Source organism: Doryrhamphus excisus, chromosome 23, assembly GCF_030265055.1.
Source record: "Doryrhamphus excisus isolate RoL2022-K1 chromosome 23, RoL_Dexc_1.0, whole genome shotgun sequence".
Lineage (NCBI taxonomy): Eukaryota > Metazoa > Chordata > Actinopteri > Syngnathiformes > Syngnathidae > Doryrhamphus > Doryrhamphus excisus.
In genome coordinates, this window is record NC_080488.1 from 1,668,206 (window position 1) to 1,691,004 (window position 22,799).

Genomic DNA, 22,799 nt, shown 5'->3' on the forward strand with positions numbered 1-22,799 from the left:
TTTATTCTGTTTCACATAAACTTGAAAAAATATACAATTTAAAATAATATTTCAACTTTATGCTCCTAAAATTATAATATTATTCCTTATAAAACTAGGAGTTTATTCTTGTAAAACAGAAAAAAACTTGTATTGTTAGAAAACATTTTTTTCTCTGAATATTTTCACTTTATTCTGGTAAAATTACAACTGCTTCGCCTTTCTTCTGATAATTATAATGTTCCCATCATATTTTACTTTATTTTAATTTGACTTTATTTTTGTAACAGTATAACTTTCTCTGAAACCTAATGTTCAAAAAATTTGATCTTTATTCATATTTCTCATACTTTTTTAAAAAACATACTTTTCTTTAATATTTCAGTTTTATGATGCTAATTTTAGATATTATCTTAACACTTTACCTGACTATATTATATATTTTTATATTTTATATATTTTTAGGGTGGCTGTATGCAGCTAATCAATGCATTGATCAGTCGCGGAGAGGAGTTGGACTTCAGGATCCATATTCGCTCTGAACTTCTACGATTAGGACTCCGGGACTGCCTCAAGGTACAGAAACACTCATATCACAGTGACCGCACTCGGCCAAAGTGTTTGTATGCACACAACAACACAAACATTAAAAACAGCAGGTTTTTGATTTTCATAATTGGCTCTATCTTGTCTTTGCAGGAAGTGCGGACAATCGAAAATGAGGAGCTGCGGGTGCAGCTCTTGGTGTTTGATGAGCAGACTGAGGATGACTCGGAGGACCTTAAAGCGCGCCTCGATGACATACGCATAGAGATGGAATATCCTTAAAGTGGACACGGTGTCCTGGTTGCATTTAAACTGTTTCTTTTGCAATCACCGTGACTGTTCTCTGATTAATTATAACATTCATACTTTAACAGTGAGCTTGAGGGAATGGGGGGCCGGTTTTCCATTCAAACGTTGAGTCACACACGTTGGGCATCCCACAGCCATGTGTTAGTCATGTGGCAACGCAAGCAATCTTGCCTGTGGTCAGCTTTGTCATTGGCTCATTATAAGTCTAAAGTGTACTGCTCCACCTTGCTTTGACCTAAAAACTCACTGACATGTTCCAACTAGCATAATAATATTCATACTAACTTTTCATCCTGACTTGCAGTTACAGTTTTCGACACCAGGTGTCTCAGTGGTGCGGAATATTGTATCCGAGTGCAGGACTGCTAGTACTGTATTATCACAAGTACCATATGCAGTTGTACTTTACTGTAATTCTGCACACATTCAGTTGTATTGTCTTCCTTAACCGTATTTGCTTCACCGATGTGAGGGAAGTGTTTGATATTTTAGCCAACACAGTGAAGGACTCCAAAGCTGAAGGCCACTTCCTGTCCCTGATGCAACACCTGCTGCTGATCCGCAACGATTATATGGCCAGGTAGTGCATTCGCTTTACCTTACATCAGTCACAAGCACATTGGTTCACCATACAATCGTGTTCTGCTTATGCTAGTATTAATTTCATAACTTGTAATAATACTTGAATCCAGAATCGCAGGGGGGTGGTGGTATGTCATACAACATATACAGTCATCTCTCAATACATCAATTTTTCGAAAAATAATGTTTTGTGATTGACAATGGCCTATTATTTCTGAGTCCAAAAAATCATATTATACATGCAAATACTTCCACAAATGCAATTGAAAATCTGAATTCATAGCCACAGACTCCAATGAAAATACTGAGTGACACTTTTGTTTTGCCGCACGGTGATGACCAAGTATTTATCTAAATATTGCTTTAAAAACGAGAAAAAGAAATAACAAAACCTTCCCCGCCGCAAGTCTTATTATGCTTCTCTCTATCTATCTGCACGTTCCTTCCATCAATTTGATGTTTGTTTTCCCGGGCCTCATTCCAAATGTATGAAATTACATGCCAGTTCCATTTTAATAGGAATGAGTGCCATCAGCTCTTATCTGCAGCAAAATGCTAATGCCGCGCCACTGTTTCTTTCAAAGCATTTTCTGTGAAAACAGAGGGGAAGCGGGGGTGGATTGGCAGGAGCAGGAGATAATTATTGAGCGACACGACAGGTGGAGAATTATATTGACTTGTCTTGCGCAGCTGTGAACATATGTTGCCTTTTTAATCCGGCTCTAAAAAGAGAGAAGGAGAAAGGGATTGTTTTATTTATTATTGCAGGTAGCCATGTTTTTTTTTGTGACGACTTTGTTCTGGTGTGAGGACGAGGGTCGTATGGGTTCATTTCCACTAGTTACAAACTGTCATTGAAATCTATCCTGGTGGAGAGCATCCCTTGTGGACTGGACTTCTCTTCCATAGGGGTCGGGTATCAAAGAGGCTGATTTGCAGCTTCTTAATTGCACAAATGAAAAGACAGCCCAGGCGGAGTGCTAGATAGACACCAATGGGAAGATGTTGAGACTGATGTCTATGAAAGAGTCAGAATAAGTCCAACTGCAGTTTGAAAATAATTACACTAGGTGTCTCTCTTGCTCCACGGATAAATCTTTAACCGTGCAGAAAAAAAAACCCAAAGCACTCCCACATGACAGTGTAGCAGTGCAGGGATTGGAGTAGAGAATGTGCCGGGCAAAGGCAGGGTGACTAAGAGAGATGGCGAGGTAGGCAGACAGAATAAATAACATATGGCAGCATGTAATGGGGTCAAGGAATAAGACCCCTCCAAAATGAAGTGTTTGTGAAACTGACTTGATGAGACACCTCGGTATGGCGCTTGTGTACCAATGCACGCGCTGTCAAACCGGAGACTCTGGAGAAAGTGCGACTGTCATTGCGACGCACACGTCACTTGAAGACAAAAACAAAAGGCCGTGGTCCCGGGCTGGGTTTATGAAAATAATAAATTGCCACAGTCTCCAGCCTGTCTTCCTTCCTTTACCCCCTTCAGTCTTCCCATGATTCCTGATCCATTGCTTTGTCTCCTTTCCCTCAGGCCTCAGTACTACAAGTTAATAGATGAGTGTATCGCTCAGATCGTGCTTCATCGCAACGGCGCAGACCCCGACTTTAAGTGCCGCAACCTCAGGCTCAACATCGAAGGCTTAATAGGTGAGGAAAGAACAGACCCAACATTGTGAGCATATGTACAGTATATTTATTTCAGGCCGATTGTGACTGTGATGAAACCAACCTGATGACTTGAGACGGAGGTGTATTTAAAGGTGGTTTGTTCCACCTTACAATCTTCCATCAACTGAGTAAACATGTGAAACAGCTCAAAAGCACCACCAGGTGGTGCCAGAGCGCACTTGAGTGTGCGCTCAGGTAGACTGTACCTTATAAAGGAAAATGTCACATGCTCATTTTACATAAATCACACTAAATGTCACGTAGGATACAGTTTGATTAGAAATGACGCACATTGATAGATTCATTCACATCAGGGGGGGGTCCAAAGTCTCTCCATCGAGGGCTGCATACTGAAAAGGCACTTTTACATTTTTTAAACAGCTCATGTAGATAAGAATAGCTGCAAGTCAGCTTTGTGTTACCCCTGACAAAGTAGGAATTAACCTTTTCTCCTTATGTTGCACTTTTTTTTCATCTTTAACATTTCAACTTAATACTTTACACTTTATTCTCCTAATATTTGGTATTTATTCTTGTAAAATGACTGCCATTTTTTTCAACCGTGGGAAGTTAAATGGACCCCGGGCCGCACATTGGACACCACTGCATGAGCTCATTGATTCCTATTGATTCGTACCACCATTGTGTGCCAGTGGTGGTGCGTAAGCTCCATTTAGTGTGATTTGATCTCAATACAAGCCACATATTCAACGCTAAGTACAACGTCAATGTATTCATGCTTTCTGGGGGAAGGAATCCAGTAGAATATAGTCTTTTTTTTTTTTTTGTGTAGCTGATATTGTCTTCATAGAACTTCTTTGACATAGTCATTGTATCCTTGATAAAATTAGTTATGGGAACTGCCAGGCTTAATTAGTGTTTGTCACTTTTTCTCCACCCACTTATCACAACCCAGAAGAAGGTGGGATTCCAAAATAGCCGTGGCAACATGTAATTACCGTTATTAAATGAAAATGCAGATGGTGTGCTGTATTTCTGACTAGACCCAATTAACAAATGCGGGATTGGCATGTTTTTTTTTTTTTTTTTTTCAATAGAATTGTAATCTAACAGCAATGAGCTTTTGAGCTGTTCCTTTTCATGTCGAGGTTGTGAATGCTTCAGGTGGGAAAAATTGCACCTTTTGACCCAGGTGCTTGAAGTGTGGACAAGAAAAGAGCCGTCATGGCCGAGGCAAGCGCTGCAGTGGTGGAGGGACACGCGATGTCTCCAGAGTTCAATAGTCCTTTATGAGCAGGTCTCCGTTGTTCACTGGAGGCTCTAATTGCGTTGCTTCTAAATGCATACACACACACACACAGCCTGTCTGGCCTCCTTTAAGGCTGCCAGAGTTATTATCAGTGGAAAGCAGCCCAATTCTGCCCTGCATGCATTATTTAGTGTTTTTCTTTGAACTCTGAAACTCAGCCCCCCCCCAAACGTTCTATCTCCCTTAGTGCTCTCTATTCGAAGTTTGTCCCATTTAGCCCTGCCACCATGACAGAAGAATCCCTCCTCTATTACATCTCCAATAACCGTGTAAACGGCAAACACAAATACACACACACACACACACTGTGTGTGAGTCGCATACTATTTTGACAAAATAGATTTCCCATTCTGCTCTGCCTTACTTAGTATGGATTAAAGCTGCTGCATGTCACTGGCTCAAGACTACCCTTTGTTACAGGTGGTCCGTTTCGTTTTACCATCATTTCATAGTCACGTACATGCGAGCATCACTACAAATGACGATGGTGTAGGAACATCTGCTATGTCTTTCTTGCAAAAGCAAAGCAGGCTACTGTCGGCCCAACCGTGTTAAATTCAACTGTCCTCTGCACGCAGCCACATGTACAGTTCTCAGGACTCTTGTCATGTTCAAGGACGGTCGTAAATCACAAAAATCTTTCAACGCTACGTGACGCAACTGCCAGTTCACTGATCCTATGAAAGGTGACAGCAATAACGAAGCAGTGTATCAGCGTCATTATTGACATAGACAGCCGCTAGTGCTTTGGGTTTTATTGTTTCATCACGGATTAATAATTTCATTCTTGTCTTTCGCGTTTCATGTCCTTTGTGTGTTTTGTGTACAGTTCGGGTGACCTCAGAGTTAATTGACACCCAAACTGGACTTGCATCAAAGTCTAGGAACGGAATTAGAATGCAAACCGAGGAGCACCTGTGGAGGTTTTAGAGAACAGACTTAAAAAAAATGTCTTTGTTTCCAAGCAGCCGTTGAAGTGCTCACTTAATAAAATACTTTTGTCAAAATACTTGTTGTCACACATAAATAAACAAGTATGAAATAGGATGGAAATACCACACAGTCAGGTCAACATGCAAAAACAAATTTTTTGAATAACATAATAGCTGTTTTTTCCAAAATTCATATGCCTTTACATAAAATTTTATGTGAAAATAATAAATATTATTCTTATTATAATATAAAAATATATAATAAATTAAATAATAAAATAATAATAATGAAAAATATTGCTCTTATTATAATAATATAATAATATTAAAAATATATAATAATAATAATATATAATAATAATAATAATATATAATAATAATAATAATTATTATATTATTATTATATTATTATTATTATTAACTATTTACTATTATTATAATAATAATAATAATAATAATAATAATAATAATTATTATTATTATGGTTCAGCTCCGCCCACGGAACGGTACCGGTAGGGGATGCCTGCCCTCCACGGCTGCACACAGCAGCTGTAACATGCAGGATCTTCCCCCCCCCCCGGTAGCCCTGCTGTCATTGAAAGGGGTTTTACTCCCCTTCAGAAAGCTTCGCCTTTTTCTGCATTTATATAATTTTCCTCTCTATTTGAAGTCTCTGCAGCCCGCCCGTCATTACTATCTGTTTCATCCAGCTGTCTTTGATCCAGCTACTTTGGGCCATTCATCTTCATGTTAATTAGCTCTTTTACTGCACATGCTCAATAAGCCCTTGAGCACTGAACCACCTGCAGACCCTGCAATTATACTGTTACGGCACCCTGCTGGTCAGCTAGTCCTTCTCACCTTGTTCTCAATGATATCCACGTCATCGGCTAATTCACAATGTATTTTATGAAAATGTTTATGACTAATACTATATGGGAGGCTCCCGCCGTACTTTTGCACTTCTTGACTTTGCTACTTGGTAGACGGTGTTAAAGATGTGAATGTTTTTGTCTGTTTCTCACCTGGCTAACCTTGTTTTTCCTTCTCCCCTATTCATTGGGTTTGTTGACAGACAACATGGTCGACCAAACTAAGGTGGAAACCAGTGAGGCCAAGGCTACGGAGCTTGAGAAGAAGGTGAACTTGACACAAACGAATGAATGTATTTATTCACATTTTATACAAGCACAGGAAAAAAAAATAGCTTCTCCTCTAGTATTACGCAGCAGGATTTAATAACATTTTCTGAGGGTAGTGTCTGACTGACATGGGATGACAAACGAGGGAGGAATAGAGAGTGATGAAAAGAATGAGCGTTCACACGTTTGACAGCTATCGGACACAAAAAATACTCCTAAAGACCAGCATCACACACGTCCTCGCATAAGGCCGTAAATGCCTTAATTACGGTGCGCTGCTACTCTAATGTTTCTGTCCTAGTGACGGGATAATTGCAGAGAGCTGAAACTAGCCTTCATTCAGACACACGGGATCATATCCATTGTATAAAGTCACACACACACACACACACACACGAGCACACATTTCTGTCATCGGCCTCCCACACATATTAGCGCTAGTCGTGTGTGATGGCGTAATTGCAGACAGTCTCTCTGGCAGGAATTAGGGATGAGGCTGTCGGGAAGCTGACAGCCAACGTGAACAAGGATGTGCGCGTGTGTATTCATGTGTTCCTACTTGGCGAGTGTACAAGAAGAAGACGAAAAAACCACAGCCTTCCGTACTGAAAATGAAACTGATGGCCGAAATATACCACGGAGTAGTAGACGCTTCCAAGTCTAAGCCATTGTAAGCAGTACCAGCCTCACGTGAAGTACTGTGTATCATTGGATTATCAAGTGTTGCATTGATGTTATCTTCATCGCCTTCATGTTCCAACAGCCCACCAGTGGTGGGTTTTGCACCGCCCCCCTATTTGCATAGCAAGGCCGACATCATTGGAAAGCTTATCTTGCACAGATTCAACTGATATACGCCGGTACCTTGGTTTTCGTGCATATTAAAAACCAGACTTTGTCGGAATGCTAACATTGTAGTCTGGCATTCTTGTCACGGTTAGTGATTGGTTGACCCCGGCCCCTCATCCAGTATGCTGGAATGAGCTAGGTGTTGCCACACGGACCGATATTACACCACAGACACTCGACAGTAGCCATGTTTACACGAGGAGTTTTTCTCTTTCCGAATGACTTTTCCGGAAAACAATGGTATACATGGAAAGGAATATTCCAATCTCTTGTCTACATGCGTCGCTATAATCAACCACAATAGTCAATGGGGCATGCCCAGTAAAACGTAAACACCAACATCACGTGATACCGACTTCCCCCGAGTTGTTCTTTCACTTGTTGGAATAACTCCGTATTGCCAGTTTTTCGTTTGTCCAGTCTTGAAATTTAGTTTGGATCAAAAACAAACTTTCCGTAGCAGTCCAGTGCCGATTGCTGGCCTCCATTTTTAAAACTGAAGAACGTCTGGAGCTGCGTGTTACGTCATATCTGAGCATGCGATATGATAAATTTAACCAGGAAAGGATCAAATTCAAGCTTGCTAATATTTTATAATTCAACTCGGTACATGTTTTATATAGATATATATTTTCTTATGGACTTATGAATGGTGTATAGAAGGGTTTAGATTCGGTTCCACAGATGGCGCTAATGCACACGAAAGCTGCTTGCCAATAAAGTACAGAAGAAGAAAAACGCACCCTGACAACTTGAGCGGCTACAAGATACCTCAATCGGATTGAGGATATTCCACCCCTGTTAATCCGATTATATATTCATTCGGATTAGCACTATTCTTTCGGAATGAGGCGTATGTTCTATTGTTTTTTTTTAATGTAATAAATGTTTTAAATAAATACATTGAAAAAAGTGCATTTCTTTATGCCAAAGCATAATGACTGAAGAGTCTCTTTTCTTACACTAGTTGAACACAGAGTTGACCGCACGCCACGAGTTGCAAGTGGAGCTGAAGAAACTCGAGGGTGACTATGAGCAGAAGCTGCAGGACCTGAGCCAAGAGAAGGAGCAACTGGCCTGCTCCAAACTGGAACGGGAAAATGAGAACCAGTGTCTGCAGCAGCAGCTCAGCACTCTGCAACAACAGGTACATGAAGTACATGAAGCGATGTTGGTCAATGGAGACCACAAACAGACTCAATTTAGTCTTCTTTTGGCCTTGAAAATCCACTGTGAAACTTCTTGGTGTCGGCGTTTGCAAAAGTACAGCTGCCAGATATATTTATTTACACGCCCACCTAAACAAAGCGAGGCCGTGCGGTATTAAGTGATTTGCTGAAGTGTAACTAGAACGGCTTGAAAAGCGTGCCTACGACTGAAAGGATATGGTGAAGCAAGCTAAATCCATCTGAGATTAAGAAGCTCATCGAAACACGGAAAAGTGGGAAATTGGGAGCGCAGCTGGATGACTGCAAGGACAAGAAAGGAACATGATGGGATGTGGGACGAAAATACTTTTATGGAATCCCATTTAATTGTCCATCATGGTGAATTATGAGGAAATATGAGGCTTTTTGTCGCATTGTGTTGACAGTAATTTGCAGGCACCCGGTGTTGGAGACAGGGGTGCTACAGCTATAAGACTGCCAGAAAATGTGTCACCTGCACAGGTTATGGAATGTAATAAGCCGACCAGATAGATTCCGTGGCTGTCATGACTCGGTGTAGCTGCTTTTCTACAAATTGGCATCACACGTTTTCCTCGATAATGTTTGGTGGCTCACATACAGTAACAACATGTTTTTTTTCTTTTCCTATGTTGTGTCAGTCAGTGGCCTGCTGCGTCACCATCTCCACTCTCCCAAACTTGGACTCGCTAACATTCCGAGTGACCCGGAACAATATTCCCTCATGCCAGTGCGCGTTACCATATAAAGATATTCATCAATGTGTGCACCTATCGGCTTTTATTTAGACGATACAGTTCACAAAATTGACATTCATCCAAGTTTCGAGCGGTGGCAAAATTCATCTTGCCGCTCAAAAGCCCAACGCGCGCACACAGTTGTCCCAAGCATGGACATCAAACAGGCTTCTCAAGCTCCCCTTCTTTCCATTTGAGATACTGCCCATCCAAGATTCCTAGTCATGCAAGACGCCCCTCCGTTTGATGCGACGCCCAACACTTCATCTGCTGCTTCATTAAGGAAGCTTGCCTCACAGGCCCTTAAAGTCTGTCACTGTCCTTTTTCAAAGACTGATGAAACAACACGGGGGTTTTCAAGCTGCATATTAAACACATTCTGTCATGTGGATGTGATGGAAGCAGACACACGCCTCAGACAGGTGGTCTTCACTTGCACGCATGAGAATCCCCGCCATCGGTTGAACACACAAACCCACGGTTGCCATTTTGGTCGCCATTATTCTAAGGTCATATTTTGGTGATTTATAATATCGGGCATCCGTCTCTCTTGCTCTATATCGGGGGTCTCAAACTCAATTTACCTGGGGGCCACTGGAGCTAGGGTCTGGGCGAGGCTGGGCCGCATCAGGTTTTCTAAAAAAAAACAAATTTATTAAATTTTATTAAAAACAGAAAAAGTAATCAACTTTGCTTTGGTTCCAATTTTCTACAAGAAAAGCTCTGATAAAACATTCCACTGTTCTCAAATATCTTAATTTTTATTTTTCTACACAAAATAAGAAATAAAATAAATAAACAAATCAAGAATAAAGAAAATCAATCAATCGGTAATAAATAAATAATATAATAATAATAAAACAGCAAATAATAAAAACTTAAAAAAACACATATAGTTGGTGGGTAGATTAAAATGAACAAAGCATTATTAGAGCCCTGTAGACATGACAAAACACGATTATAGTCACATTTATACTCTCTTTATTTACAACATATTGCGCAACTGCAGGGTCTTGAGACACATGCTAACTCGCAAACTAGAGAGCTAGCGACCTAAACGGTAGCCTCCGAGTTATTTCCTTTAAACTTAAATAGCCAAAAACTTACCACTTCCACACGTATAGGGAGGATAACTATTAACAGTTATTTAACCTTTGACATGAACATTAATCAAACGTAATAATTTTTTCTGGGTACATGATACCATACAGCATCCATATCAAACGTGCGCGGGCCGCACTAACATTAAACTTTCATATCAAGGCCGGGGCCTCAAACTGGTGTCCTGCGGGCCACATTTGGCCCGCGGGCTGCATGTTTGTTTCATCAGTGAAATGGCTCAGTCTATTTTTAAGAAGTAGTATAATGTTTGGAGACAAACTATTTGGTCACTTTTTTTTTATTTTCATACTGTAACATCAAATTGGTTTTTACCTCCTCCTCTTCCGTCATCTTTTGCGTTTGAGGAATTAATCCCTCGCTATGTTTGCTATATGCCTCGTCCTCCATTCTCGTCTCAGTCCTGCCAGACTTTAATCCCTCTCTATGTCACTCTGTCTCCTTCTTTTGTTCCGCCTAATCTAATCACTGTCTTGGCATGCCTATCACTTGGACATGGCGGCATTTGCCAAGAAGTAATGTCATTTCATGGAACGGAACGCAGACAATGGATTATTAAACGGTAATATGTGTCCCGACAATAACGTTAATTATGTCACTTATTTCCTTTGCTTCAGATTGACAAGCTGTCCAAAGATCTGGAAGAGGCCAAGACTAAAGTTGTCACAGTAACGGTTCCTGTGCCAACACCCGGTTTGCCGCCTCCACCTCCTGCCCCTCCTCTCCCCGGCCAGACCGGGGCTATGCCGCCGCCGCCGCCGCCCCCACCCCTACCAGGTTGCACGACCATGCCACCGCCACCGCCTCCTCCTCCTCTGCCTGGTCAGGTCGGCATGCCTCCCCCACCGCCACCGCCTCCCTTACCAGGCATGCCAGGTCCTCCTCCACCCCCACCCTTGCCTGGCATGGCGGGACCACCCGGACCGCCACCTCCGCCACCCTTACCAGGTATGGGACCTCCTCCTCCGCCGCCACCGCCTGGTGGTCCTGGCATTCCTCCTCCTCCACCAGGTCCCGGTATGCCACCACCTCCACCGTTTGCCATGGGGGGCTGGGGTGCCCCTGTACCACCACCACTGCCTTTTGGGCTCCAGCCTAAGAAGGAATACAAGCCTGAGGTGCAGCTGAAGAGAGCCAACTGGAGCAAGGTGATATATTAGTTCCATGCATTCAAACATTTTATCAGACAAAAAATGAATGTATGTCATTGATATTTCAGTAACTCAGTAGGTACGCTTAATTAGGGTGATAACAGGAGCACAGTTTCTTCTGTTGACCACCACTCTGACTGGGTCGATGGATCGAAGTCGGCATGAAAAGCCTCCCAAAACGGTCATACTCTACCTGGTAGTCTTCGTTGAGGGCAAAATTGGCCCATGCAACACAACAGCGCTTTCCCTTTATGCCGCGATTTCTCCTGTAGATATGTATATAACTGTCATTATGACATCTAGCTAGCTAGCTAGTTAGCTTTGTGTCAGACAGACGGGATGTGAAGTCCACACTCTATGTCCTCCCACTCCCACTCCCACTCGAGCTTGACCATAAACATGCCCAGGAACATGACTTGTGGTAGCGAGTGGACAGCACCGACCCAAGGTGCGTTCAGGGACCAGTTGCAAAGCACAAATGTTGTTTGAATATTTAGCTTCAACCCCAAATTGTGCCACTTATACTACCGTGGTAATTCATATTCTCAGTCTTATTTCCAGGTGTTAAGTTTGACATTGCTCGGCGTGTATTTTGTGTGTGCGTGTGTGTGTGTGTGTGTGTGTGTGTGTGCGTGTAGACGCATCAGTGAGTCACAGCTTTAACAGCAAGGTTGAAGAGCGAATTGCCTTGCATACTTGTATCTTATGACTATCCTTCATGCTGTGCTCCTCCCTCTCATCTGTGATGGTTAAAACATCAAAATGGCCCTCTGTCTTCCTTTAGCCCCGAGCTACTGTTTAATGGCTCCAGCAGACTTCATCAATGTTTAGCCCTCTCTCTCTCTCTGTCTCTGTCTCTCGCTTGCTCGGTCTGGCGAATGTTTGACGAGGATGTCACAGAAATTGCTTTTTAATAAGCCTTCGTCTTGTAACAGCACCACTGAAAGATAATTAAATTGCAGCTCGAAAGGACCGTATTCTTTTTGTAATTTAAATTAACTTTTTTTTTCCCAACTTGGTCTCAACCTCCTTTTGTGAGCTCTTGTTTTTTTTTTTTGGTTTTTTTTTCCTGGCAAGATCCTGAGCTCATCCTTGTCTCACTTTCTCTCCCGCCACCCTGTCTTTTCCATGCTACTACACCCCCCCACCACCCCGTCCCTGCGGCTTTGTCCATAATGAAATGCCTGATATCTGTAAATGTACTAGCAGTGCTTTCACTCTTCCCTTTGCCTAATGAGAACACTCAAAGTGATGGAACCACATACAAGATAATTGTAGCTCATGACCAGAATAGAAAGGGAGACAATAGAGAACCCAAGAACCGGATGTAGAATTTTTTGTTGTTGTTTGTGGAGAACGTAGCTGTGGTGTCCATGGAGGAGTAAGATCAATGTTCAACCTGTAAGTTGAACGTTTGTGGGGTGGCACGTGTGGCAAGCGACACACATACAGTCCGTATAGCAGGGGTCTCAAACTCAATTTACTTGGGGGCCACTGGAGCTAGGGTCTGGGTGAGACTGGGCCGCATCAGGCTTTCCAAAAAAAAAGAAAAACAAAAAACACATTTATTTAAAACAGAAAAATGGATAAACTTTGCTTTGGTTCCGATTTTCTACAAGAAAAGCTCTGATAAAACGTTCCACTGTTCTCAAATATCTTACTTTTTATTTTCCTGCACAAAATAAGATGAAAACTAAATAAACAAATCAAGAATAAAGAAAATCAATCGGTAATAAATAAATATAATAATAATAACAAAACGGCAAATAATAAAAAACTTAAGAATCCACATATAGTTGGTGGGTAGACAAATTATTTTTTCAGATTAAAATGAACAAAGAATTATTAGAGCCCTGTAGACGTGACAAAACACGTCTATAGTCACATTTATACTCTTTTTATTTACAACATATTGCGCAACTGCAGGGTCTTGGGACACATGCTAACTCGCAAACTAGAGAGCTAGCGACCTAAACGGTAGCCTTCGAGTTATTTCCTTTAAACTTAAATAGCCAAAAACTTACCACTTCCACACGGATAGGGAGGATAACTATTAACAGTTATTTAACCTTTAACATGAACATGAATCAAACGTAATAATTTTTTCTGGGTACATGATACCATACAGCATCCATATCAAACTTGCGCGGGCCGCACTAACATTAAACTTTTATATCAAGGCGGGGGTCTCAAACTAGTGTCCTGCGGGCCACGTGTTTGAGACCCCTGCCGTAGAGTGTGTAAGTGCACCCTGGGAAAAATGTACAATTTACCCAAACTTGACATCAGCAAAATCAGCCACATGGAGATGCCGTACGTTTGCCACCTGAAAACAACAAAGAAAGAAAGAACCTCTGCGGCGGGTCTACGACCAGTTTGCGTGCGTTTTTTTTTTTTTTGCATTTAGACCAGCCGCAGGCGCTGGTAGGACCTGTCGTGACCTCGGCTTAAGAATGAGGGGGTGGAGAAAAGTCCAAGATTCTTTCTTTCGTTCGACTTCCGTGTGAAGGTCTGGAGCTAAAGCTTCTTTGTGGTGTGCAGATTAGCGAAAATGACTGCCTGTTTCCTCTCTTCCTCCTCCTTTCAGCCATCATTCCCTTCCCCGCGCATCCCCTCCCTTTACTTCAGTGCCCTTGCCGCTTTGTATTACAGCCTGACTGTTTCCAGCACAATTTGGCAGGTGCATGCATAAACACTATTGCGGAGTGATGATTACTTTCTGAAACAGAGTATGAATCCCTGTTCTCTGTTGCCCTATCGCTGTCTCACTGGTGTCACTTTCTCTTTTAGATTGGACCCGAAGACCTCTCCGAGAGTAGTTTCTGGACTTCGGCCAAAGAGGAGAAATTTGAAAACAATGAGCTCTTTGCCAAGCTCACCTTGGCCTTCTCCTCGCAGACCAAGAGTGAGTGTGTGTGTGGCTGCTTTGCATATACTCGCCATCGTCATTTATGTGCAGTCATCTAAGGAAATGTTTTTCCCTGCTTTTCACTTCTCCCCGCATTATCCCCTCCCTTTCTGTCTCTCTCCCTGATCCATGTATCCATTTAAATCCTCCATCCGGCTCCGCTTCCATCAGCTACTAAAGGTAAGAATAGCCCGTATCAGACGGTCATTTTCATTTTTTTCCCCCCTCCCTCTCTTCCGCTTAGAGGACACGCCGCACATTTACATTACTCCTGAACACCCTGTCAAAATAATATCCCCGTATTAGTTCATGTATGAGTCACCGGCACATCGCCCGCGTATGGGATCATCCTCTCAATGACTTGTGCGGAGCGCCGGATCAGATAAATTTGCACTTTGCGGCACGGAAGGGCAATGACCGACTCTGGGCTCTGAAGGTGGAAGGAGAGATAAGGGAGAAGGTCGCCGATGCCCTTTCGACGTGCCACCTGCTGTCCTGGCACAAAAGTGCTGACACAGGGCCCCTCCGCTCGCACGAGCACACCTGTCCAATCCCATCACCTTGTCCCGGTGTCACCCAGCCTTCTGCTCTAACTCCTCCATATTCATATCATAATGAGAACACGAACAACGCAGACACTGTGTGTGTGTGTGTGCGCGCGCGCGCGTGTGTGTGTGTGTGTGTGTGTCCATCTGACCTTCACGTACAGTCACGCACACACTCGCGAACGTGTCATGAATAAACAAACGGGCACCTGAACACACCGCCAATTCTGGCTGTTGATGTCAGTTAAAATGTCAGCCCTGGCAGCTGTCCCGTCTATACTCACCTGTATGGCAGTTGTAACGTTCCCCCCTCCCACTCTCACACCTTAATTTGACAACCTCCCCCCCTCCCTTTTCCCCGTGACCCATATTCCGCCACTTTCATTTTTTTTATTTTATTACAGGGAAAGATTGCCGCCTATTCCAGATGATGTCTAATAACCTTTTCACTATAAAGACACTGTGGCCTTTTCATAGGCTCACACCTGTCTGTTTGCCTGCCCGCGAGGGTGTCATTTATTAGTGTGTGTTGTACGTGTTTGGCATCTGAAGTCTGTATCGTGGGGGGGGGGGTCTTTATTTATGCGTGAATTAGACCTTGTTGGAAATAAGCTTTCTAAATGTGAGGGTTGAAAAAAAAAATGTTTTTTTTATAATGTTTATGTGCTTTCAGTGCAAGTGTGCTCGAAGCCACGCTTTCTCTATCGGTGCACATGTTTACGTGGCCGTGACGGTGCATGCATATATCGCCTATATCCACAGTGACCCCCGTCACCCTTTGTCTGTCCTACTCATACTTAAACCCACCTCTCAAGGCCTTAATGCATTCATTCCGACCTCCCTACCTTCCTCCTTATCCCTCACCTTCGGGAGGTCGTCTTCAGTCTTCCGATCCTTGCGGTGCCCTTTCTCCTGCTCTCATGTCTCCCTTTCCTCATTACGCCACAAAGGAAGACCGGCGCTGCACGGAGCCATCACTCAGCCCTCTTGACCCTTCGTTCTTTCCATCAACTGCCAAGCGGCGCACACCCACACAAACATGCATGCCGGGGGATACAGTCCTCAGTGCAGGGTCGTGGCTTCTGACCTTTGCTCTTTGAGGTTAGGGCAGCGATGGCAGTCACATCTCCTAGCTGAAGGACATACCACATTATGGTGTGGTCTTTATCCACGTGACTCAATGGTCAACACAAATATTATGTGGTACCGTGCTGGTAAAAGCCAAGTATTTCTATATTTCTGTGCCAAATTAGCTAAATTATTCTTGGGTTAGGATAGTTCCCCCCCCCCCAAGAACAAGCTCAAGTCCTCCAACCTCTTAGGTCTGCTTTGCACCACTTAAAGAGCTCGGCGGCTCGCAGCATTCATTATCCGGTGTTTGTGTGTAATTATTCTCTTAGCATCTAGAGAGAATCCATCATCACGCATTTCCTAAACGTTTGGCAAATTGTGCGCGGTATTATGTTGGTTTAATTCTTCATTTAAATTCTATTAATATGTCTGATCTCATTAAGCCGCCGCTGTTGACTTTACACGCATGCACACTCACAGATCATCTCCTGGTGTTTCTCCACTCGTTCAAAGACAGAGCTCACGCATTATTAGCAATGTGTGTTTTCTTCTCTGTCATTAAAGCGAGCGAGGTTTGGGAAATTAACAATGCATACAGCTACGCGTTTCATCGGGTGGTCTAAAAACATTCTTTGGCTTAATTGCCCGGCTTCCTGCGGGCGGCTTCTCTCTGCAACGTTCTATAACTTTGTGTGACTTTGGTAAACAATATTTTCATGTGTGCTTTGTGGGTGTAAAGGCCTTATAATCAGTCTCCTGCTGCGACCATATGTGATAATAAACAGCCCCGCTTCACATCAGCAAGTGTGGCTACGAGGCTTTATTGTGCAGATCCCCGCGTTTTCCATCAAGTTCCTGGATCCTAATTCACGTCTCTTTAGTGTTTTTGTCAGTTGACTACGCGGTGCTAAGTTGTCTTGCCTGCATCATTCAGAATAGCGATTATCATGTTGATAAGAGGGGAAATATCCGCTAGCGTATGATTCTCCATTTGCTATTCTTGTGTGAGTGTTTGATAGCGCAGTTACCAAAAGGCCAAGTAACAGAAAGGAGATTGGGGGGGGGCAAATAAGGGAAGCTGGGCTGGAGGAACGTTGGTGATTAATTTGACTCGGGAGAGAAAAGAAGAGAAAAGGGCTAGGAGCATATAAGATTATTAATCCTCATAATGGGAGGATCATTTTCATATCCCAATTCTCCAGCCTGTACGCTCTTTTCTTCCTCCTTGTCTTAATTACTACATTTCTTCAGTTTGTTGTAGGAAGATGACCTCGTTTTTCTTCAGTGGTAGAACACCCCAACTATACTGTGTTGTTATACATGCAATAGCTCCGTACTATAACGTAATACGTTGTATCTCCATGCAACCCCAAGAGGTTTATTAGACCTGGATGCTGTGCTTAACATCGTAATATTGCCGTGTTTCCTTCGTAGCTTAGCCACATTTGCAAAACAATTCTAATAAGGCTTTTGATCTCCCCGTGTTCTCCCGACTTGGTTTTCCTTTCAGGTCTACTCCATTCATTTTTCACCTTAATGAGGCACTAATTGATAAATAAGGGCCTTGTGTGATTGCAGGTGCACATGCTTGCCTGGGGGCTTCTCAAGGGGCTTAGGCCAATCAGTTAAAGGAATGAGACGTGCAGATTATTAACGACCCGAGCGGCATTACGATTTGTGGGCCGGTGTTGTTGATTAGATCATTAGAGGACCTACTTAAAATACTTAATAACATTTGTTGACTCTTACAGTTAACGGGCTGAAGGGCATAGTCGGTCAAAGAAAATGTTCCCCCGCTTAATGAAAAACATTAAGCACAAGCATCAATCCCTTCATATCCTTTCTGTAACGTGGGATATATATATATATATATATATATATATATATACCCAAATGTCACCCAGGAGATTACGTGAAATAATGTCACTGTACGTTTCACAGTTGGTCACATTGAATGTCACATAATATTTTCTATTTTTTCGTCAGCTCTAAATATATTTTATATGCATTTGATGTATTTTATATTCATCACACTGCAGCCAGCCCAGCTCAGCCATGACTGACTGCGATACTGTTTTTCCACTCTTGAGTCCTCTTTAGGTCACAGACTGTTTCGCTTTGTCACGGTGTGTTCACTTGTATGTGTGGCTGTTTATAATTAGGCAGAAAAAAAGTCCATGGAACATGTGGACACACTCCTAGAATGTGAAATATGTAATAAAAATCAGCTGATTTAGCACCGCATCGCAAAAACTACGTGGAGAACGGTCACATTTTATTAACCCAAACTCCATAGTAGTTTTACATAGGTTCAAAGAGTCTGTTTTTGTCAAACCATCTTCTTAATTAGTTTACTTCTACTGCTCTATAGTTGTATCTGTGTGAGATTGTGTAATTGGTCTTAATTAGTACAGTGGAACGAGTCGCGCACAAAACTGTCCGTCCCCTGCGCTCTCTACAATTAGAGAAAGCTGCTTGATATTTCATGCAAATTAGCCGTGAAAGCATCTCTGTCCAACATGGCTGAGTTTATAATAATGTGAAATAATAAGACAAGAAGAAGGGAATACACACACAACACTACTTACACTTGAATAAAATAAGGCGCCTGTCTTGCCAACAGGGCTGTAAAGGCCAGTCCATGACGTTTGGAATCACACGTGGAGGGGAGCCAAAGGGAGCAATGAAGCGTTCAGGAATGAGGTCTATGTCAAACACCATAGCGAGTGTATCCAAACTGTGGTGCCAGAAGAAAACATGGTATTGGAGGTGACTTTAGCCAGCCCAGAATTAGTACAGTAAACCTCGGATATATTGGATTCAATTGTTCCCACTGGTTTTGTCCGATATAAGCGAAATCCGTTATATGCGTATACTGGAAAATGTCCTTTTTACGCATATATCGGATTTACATCCGGTATATGCGTAAATCGGATTTTATCCATTATAAAAAGGCACTTCCTTGACTATGTTTCCAATGTACCTGGATGCGCAGGCAACGCTGCAAACGCTGCAAACGACGTCGTATAGCGGCCTGTCACGATTCGGCGAATCGGAGCGCCACGATGCGGCCATCCGATATATGCGAGGGAAATTTAATGGAAATGCATTGGAACGGGACTGGAGATTTTGTCCGAAATAGGCGAAATCTGTTATAAAAAAATCCGATATATGCAATTAATTTTTATTTTATTTTATTTTACAGAAAAATCGGTTCTTTTTTATCTGTCCGTTGTGAGCGAATTTCCGATATATCCGAGTCCGATATATCCGAGGTTTACTGTAAATGCATTGTTACTTTGTAACAATGTGTGTGTCTGACACAAATGGAGGAGGACCATGTTTAGCATGAGGATGTCACACCTATCTCCTCATACCTAGTTTGTCAGGGTTAAGAGATCCACCGGTGTTGGAGATGATGGCTTCTTTCAATTGCATCCAAATGAGCCAATCCAATGAGCCGACAGCAGGGTTCTGAGAGACAAGGTGCATCTTAAGGGGGATTCGTTGATGAGCGTAGTTTTATTTGAGCCCAGGACGGGCATGTGCCAGTTCCTCTCTGGGACCAAGGTTTGATGCCAAACAGTTTGGGATAAAATCTGACAAGATTTCCACGGTGTTTCGTGAGCTGCTGATGGAAATTGGAATATGTTGGAACAAGTAAAGGAAGTTGAGGAGAATTAGCCCTGTAGAATTGTTGGATTTTGAAGTGTAAAGCTTGGTCCTGTGCGCCTCATTAGTAAATATTAATCTATTTTGGTATTTATTTTCTGTGAAATTCTTTGCTATCTCTGACTATTTCCATTTTTGTTTGTGTTTCTGACCGGATTTCCAATTGCATGTTGTTGTTTATATAGACGCCATGCTTGTGTGTCCATTCAGGTGTTTATGTGTGCTGTTGCGCTTAAGTTGGAATCCCAAGTATACCTCTTAAGCCCGGGATCAGTAGTGGTGCATTAGATTGGCTTTGCTCAATCACTAAGCCTCGTGTGCGTATTCTTGGTGTTGCAATCACGAGCGTTCCCTCATCCACCGAATAGCCCACAAAGCGCCGCGCATTCATCGGGCCTTATCAGGTTCAAAACACATCTGCATGCCCACGTTGGCGCTCCCTCACGAAGACCCACACCATACAAACATATGCGTTTGTCTGGCTGATTCTCTTCGATCCCTCATTACGTCTGTCTCTCTCTCTCGTCTCTGTTTTGCATGCAAATAAGCCAAGTTTACTCCTGCTGGAGCATCACCGCGGCGTGTGCCTAATCCCCTTGCTTCCTTTTCTCTTTCTTGGAGATTATCCCGTTTTTGAATTGGAATAAGCCCACTTTGCTTCACTCGGCCTCCTCTCGCAGACAGCCCATCGGTCAGCCAACCGGTTTTCCAATCTCCAATCACAACATCCCATTAGCATTTAAATGTGTCCAATGATAACATGGCTTAGCAGCTGTTAAGAGCATATATATATATATGTGTGTATTTTGTAAGATGCGTGTATGCCTTAAATGCAGGCAATGTCTGATAAGCACAAAAGCTTGTTACAGAAAGCTAAATATATGCATTCTTTGTCATTTTCCTGAGGGGGAAAAAAAATGATGTGAGCGTATGAAGAGCTTGATATTGTATACGTAGCTACCTTCCTTCCGCCCACTGCTCTTTTACATTGTTCGCCTTTTGGTCACAGCAACATATTCTTATTCCTCCCACTCTGTTTTTTATTATGTGTGCTTTTTGTGCATATGTGTGCTTGGCTGCGTCTGCGTTTGTCAAGGTAAAGGTGTTTTCGTTTTGATACTGATGAGGTATCAAAGGCAAGAAAAAGTCAAAGCGAAGCCATTGCTATGATTAGAAAGCCGATCCATCGCTCTTTCTGCAAATTGATTAACATTCCTGAACATTTGCTGCTTGTGTCTTCCAAGTGTCCTTTTCCCCTCCGCCTGGTATCGCAAACACCCGCCGCCCCCGAGGAGACACAAAGTGCCATACGCGCACCACACACCCAAGATTACCGAGCATGACCTTGTACTCTATCCACATATGCCACACGTATCAGATGCAGGGCGCGGCGGAGCTTGCAGGAACCTTCACGCTCCCTCTTCAAACCCCTCCCACGGGGAAGGAGATTTCCAGAGTCTTAAGTGTAGGACACAGGAACCAAACATATCTCCAGGCTGTTCGATACTTGAACTCTTGCCGCACCAGTCGCAATAACACATAGCACATTAAAATCGTTTCTAGATTGCACTTGCATTATGGATGTTTATGCAACAATACATGAAATGTTCCCCTTGCGAAGATACAAAGGTTTTCAACATCGTTTTCTAGTAAATGTTGTGGTAGTTAAGTTGGATGAAAACAACAGGAAGCAGTCAAAGTACACCTATGACTGTTCCCTTTACTGCGGTATTGCAAGGGCATCTACCTTACTGTATATTTGAGGGCACACAAATATGCGGGCGGCACTTTGAAGTTACTGATAAATACGTTTAGTAAAAAAAAACAGCAACAACTTCAAAGATAAGGCTGACATGATAGGAACATTTCCTCCTTTCCTCCTTTTCATACAGCTCAAGATTTAGTCGTTCCTCTTATCTCAATGCTGTCTCGATGGAGATTTTATGGGAAATGCGGAGGAATATGGGGAAGGGGGTGGGGGGGGGCAGCTGTTCTTTGAGAAAGGAAAGATGAAATCTGCAAAAGCGTTTCATAGTGTCTTTGAAAGTCCAATCTTATCTCAGTCAAATTGTTTTACCGTAGCCCTCAGCTGTTGCTAATGTGTTGTTAGCTGGCTAGCCAACTCGAGACGATGATCTTCTTCACGATGTCCCGTGTCTTTCATCGAGATAAGGACACCACGTGGTAGCACTATTATTAAACAAAAGTCCTTTTCTCTGAGGGCCACTTGTAACTGTCGATATATCTGAATAGAAATATGGATGTGACCTCATCTTATTAATACACAATTGCCAAAGCTTTTTATTAGAATATTTTGGATGGTTTTCCTTGGAATGAGCAAAGTCAGAATGTCAAGATCAGGGGTCTCAAAAACGCGGCCCGCGGGCCAAATGTGGCCCGCAGGACACTAGTTTGAGGCCCCTGCCTTGATATGAAAGTTTTCCACTGTTCTCAAATATCTTAATTTTTATTTTTCTGCACAAAATAAGATGAAAAATAAACAAATCAAGAATAAAGAAAATCAATCAATCAGTAATAAATAAATATAATAATAATAAAAACTTAAGAAACCACATATAGTTGGTGGGTAGACAAATTATTTTTTTTCAGATTAAAATGAACAAAGCATTATTAGAGCCCTGTAGACATGACAAAACACGACTATAGTCACATTTACACTCTTTTTATTTACAACATATTGCGCAACTGCGGGGTCTTGAGACACATGCTAACTTGCAAACTAGAGAGTTAGCGACCTAAACGGTAGCCTTCGAGTTATTTCCTTTAAACTTAAAAAAGCCAAAAACTTACCACTTCCACACGGATAGGGAGGATAACTATTAACAGTTATTTAACCTTTAACGTTTAACGTGAACATTAATCAAACGTAATAATTTTTTCTGGGTACATGATACCATACAGCATCCATATCGAACTTGCGCGGGGCCGCACTAACATTAAACTTTCATATCAAGGCGGGGGCCTCAAACTAGTGACCTGCGGGCCACATTTGGCCCGCGGGCCGCGTGTTTGAGACCCCTGACCTAATAGAACTGAAAATACTTTTTCAGATAAAGTGTCCAGCCCTTTTCCTTCTTAAACTTCTACCCGGAATCACTC

General features: G+C 42.5%; 1 protein-coding gene across 3 annotated transcripts in view; it reads left to right on the forward strand.

The window, feature by feature from the left end:
* LOC131110159 (protein diaphanous homolog 1-like) overlaps nucleotides 1–22,799 on the forward strand; it is an 84,710-nt gene that overhangs the window by 11,548 nt on the left and 50,363 nt on the right. For all 3 annotated transcript variants that reach the window (XM_058062953.1, XM_058062952.1, XM_058062954.1), the window contains 8 exons: nucleotides 445–555; nucleotides 679–797; nucleotides 1,298–1,414; nucleotides 2,960–3,075; nucleotides 6,374–6,438; nucleotides 8,257–8,436; nucleotides 10,950–11,480; nucleotides 14,274–14,388. In XM_058062953.1, the coding sequence (XP_057918936.1) occupies nucleotides 445–555; nucleotides 679–797; nucleotides 1,298–1,414; nucleotides 2,960–3,075; nucleotides 6,374–6,438; nucleotides 8,257–8,436; nucleotides 10,950–11,480; nucleotides 14,274–14,388 (1,354 nt within the window). The remainder of the gene's footprint in view (nucleotides 1–444; nucleotides 556–678; nucleotides 798–1,297; nucleotides 1,415–2,959; nucleotides 3,076–6,373; nucleotides 6,439–8,256; nucleotides 8,437–10,949; nucleotides 11,481–14,273; nucleotides 14,389–22,799) is intronic.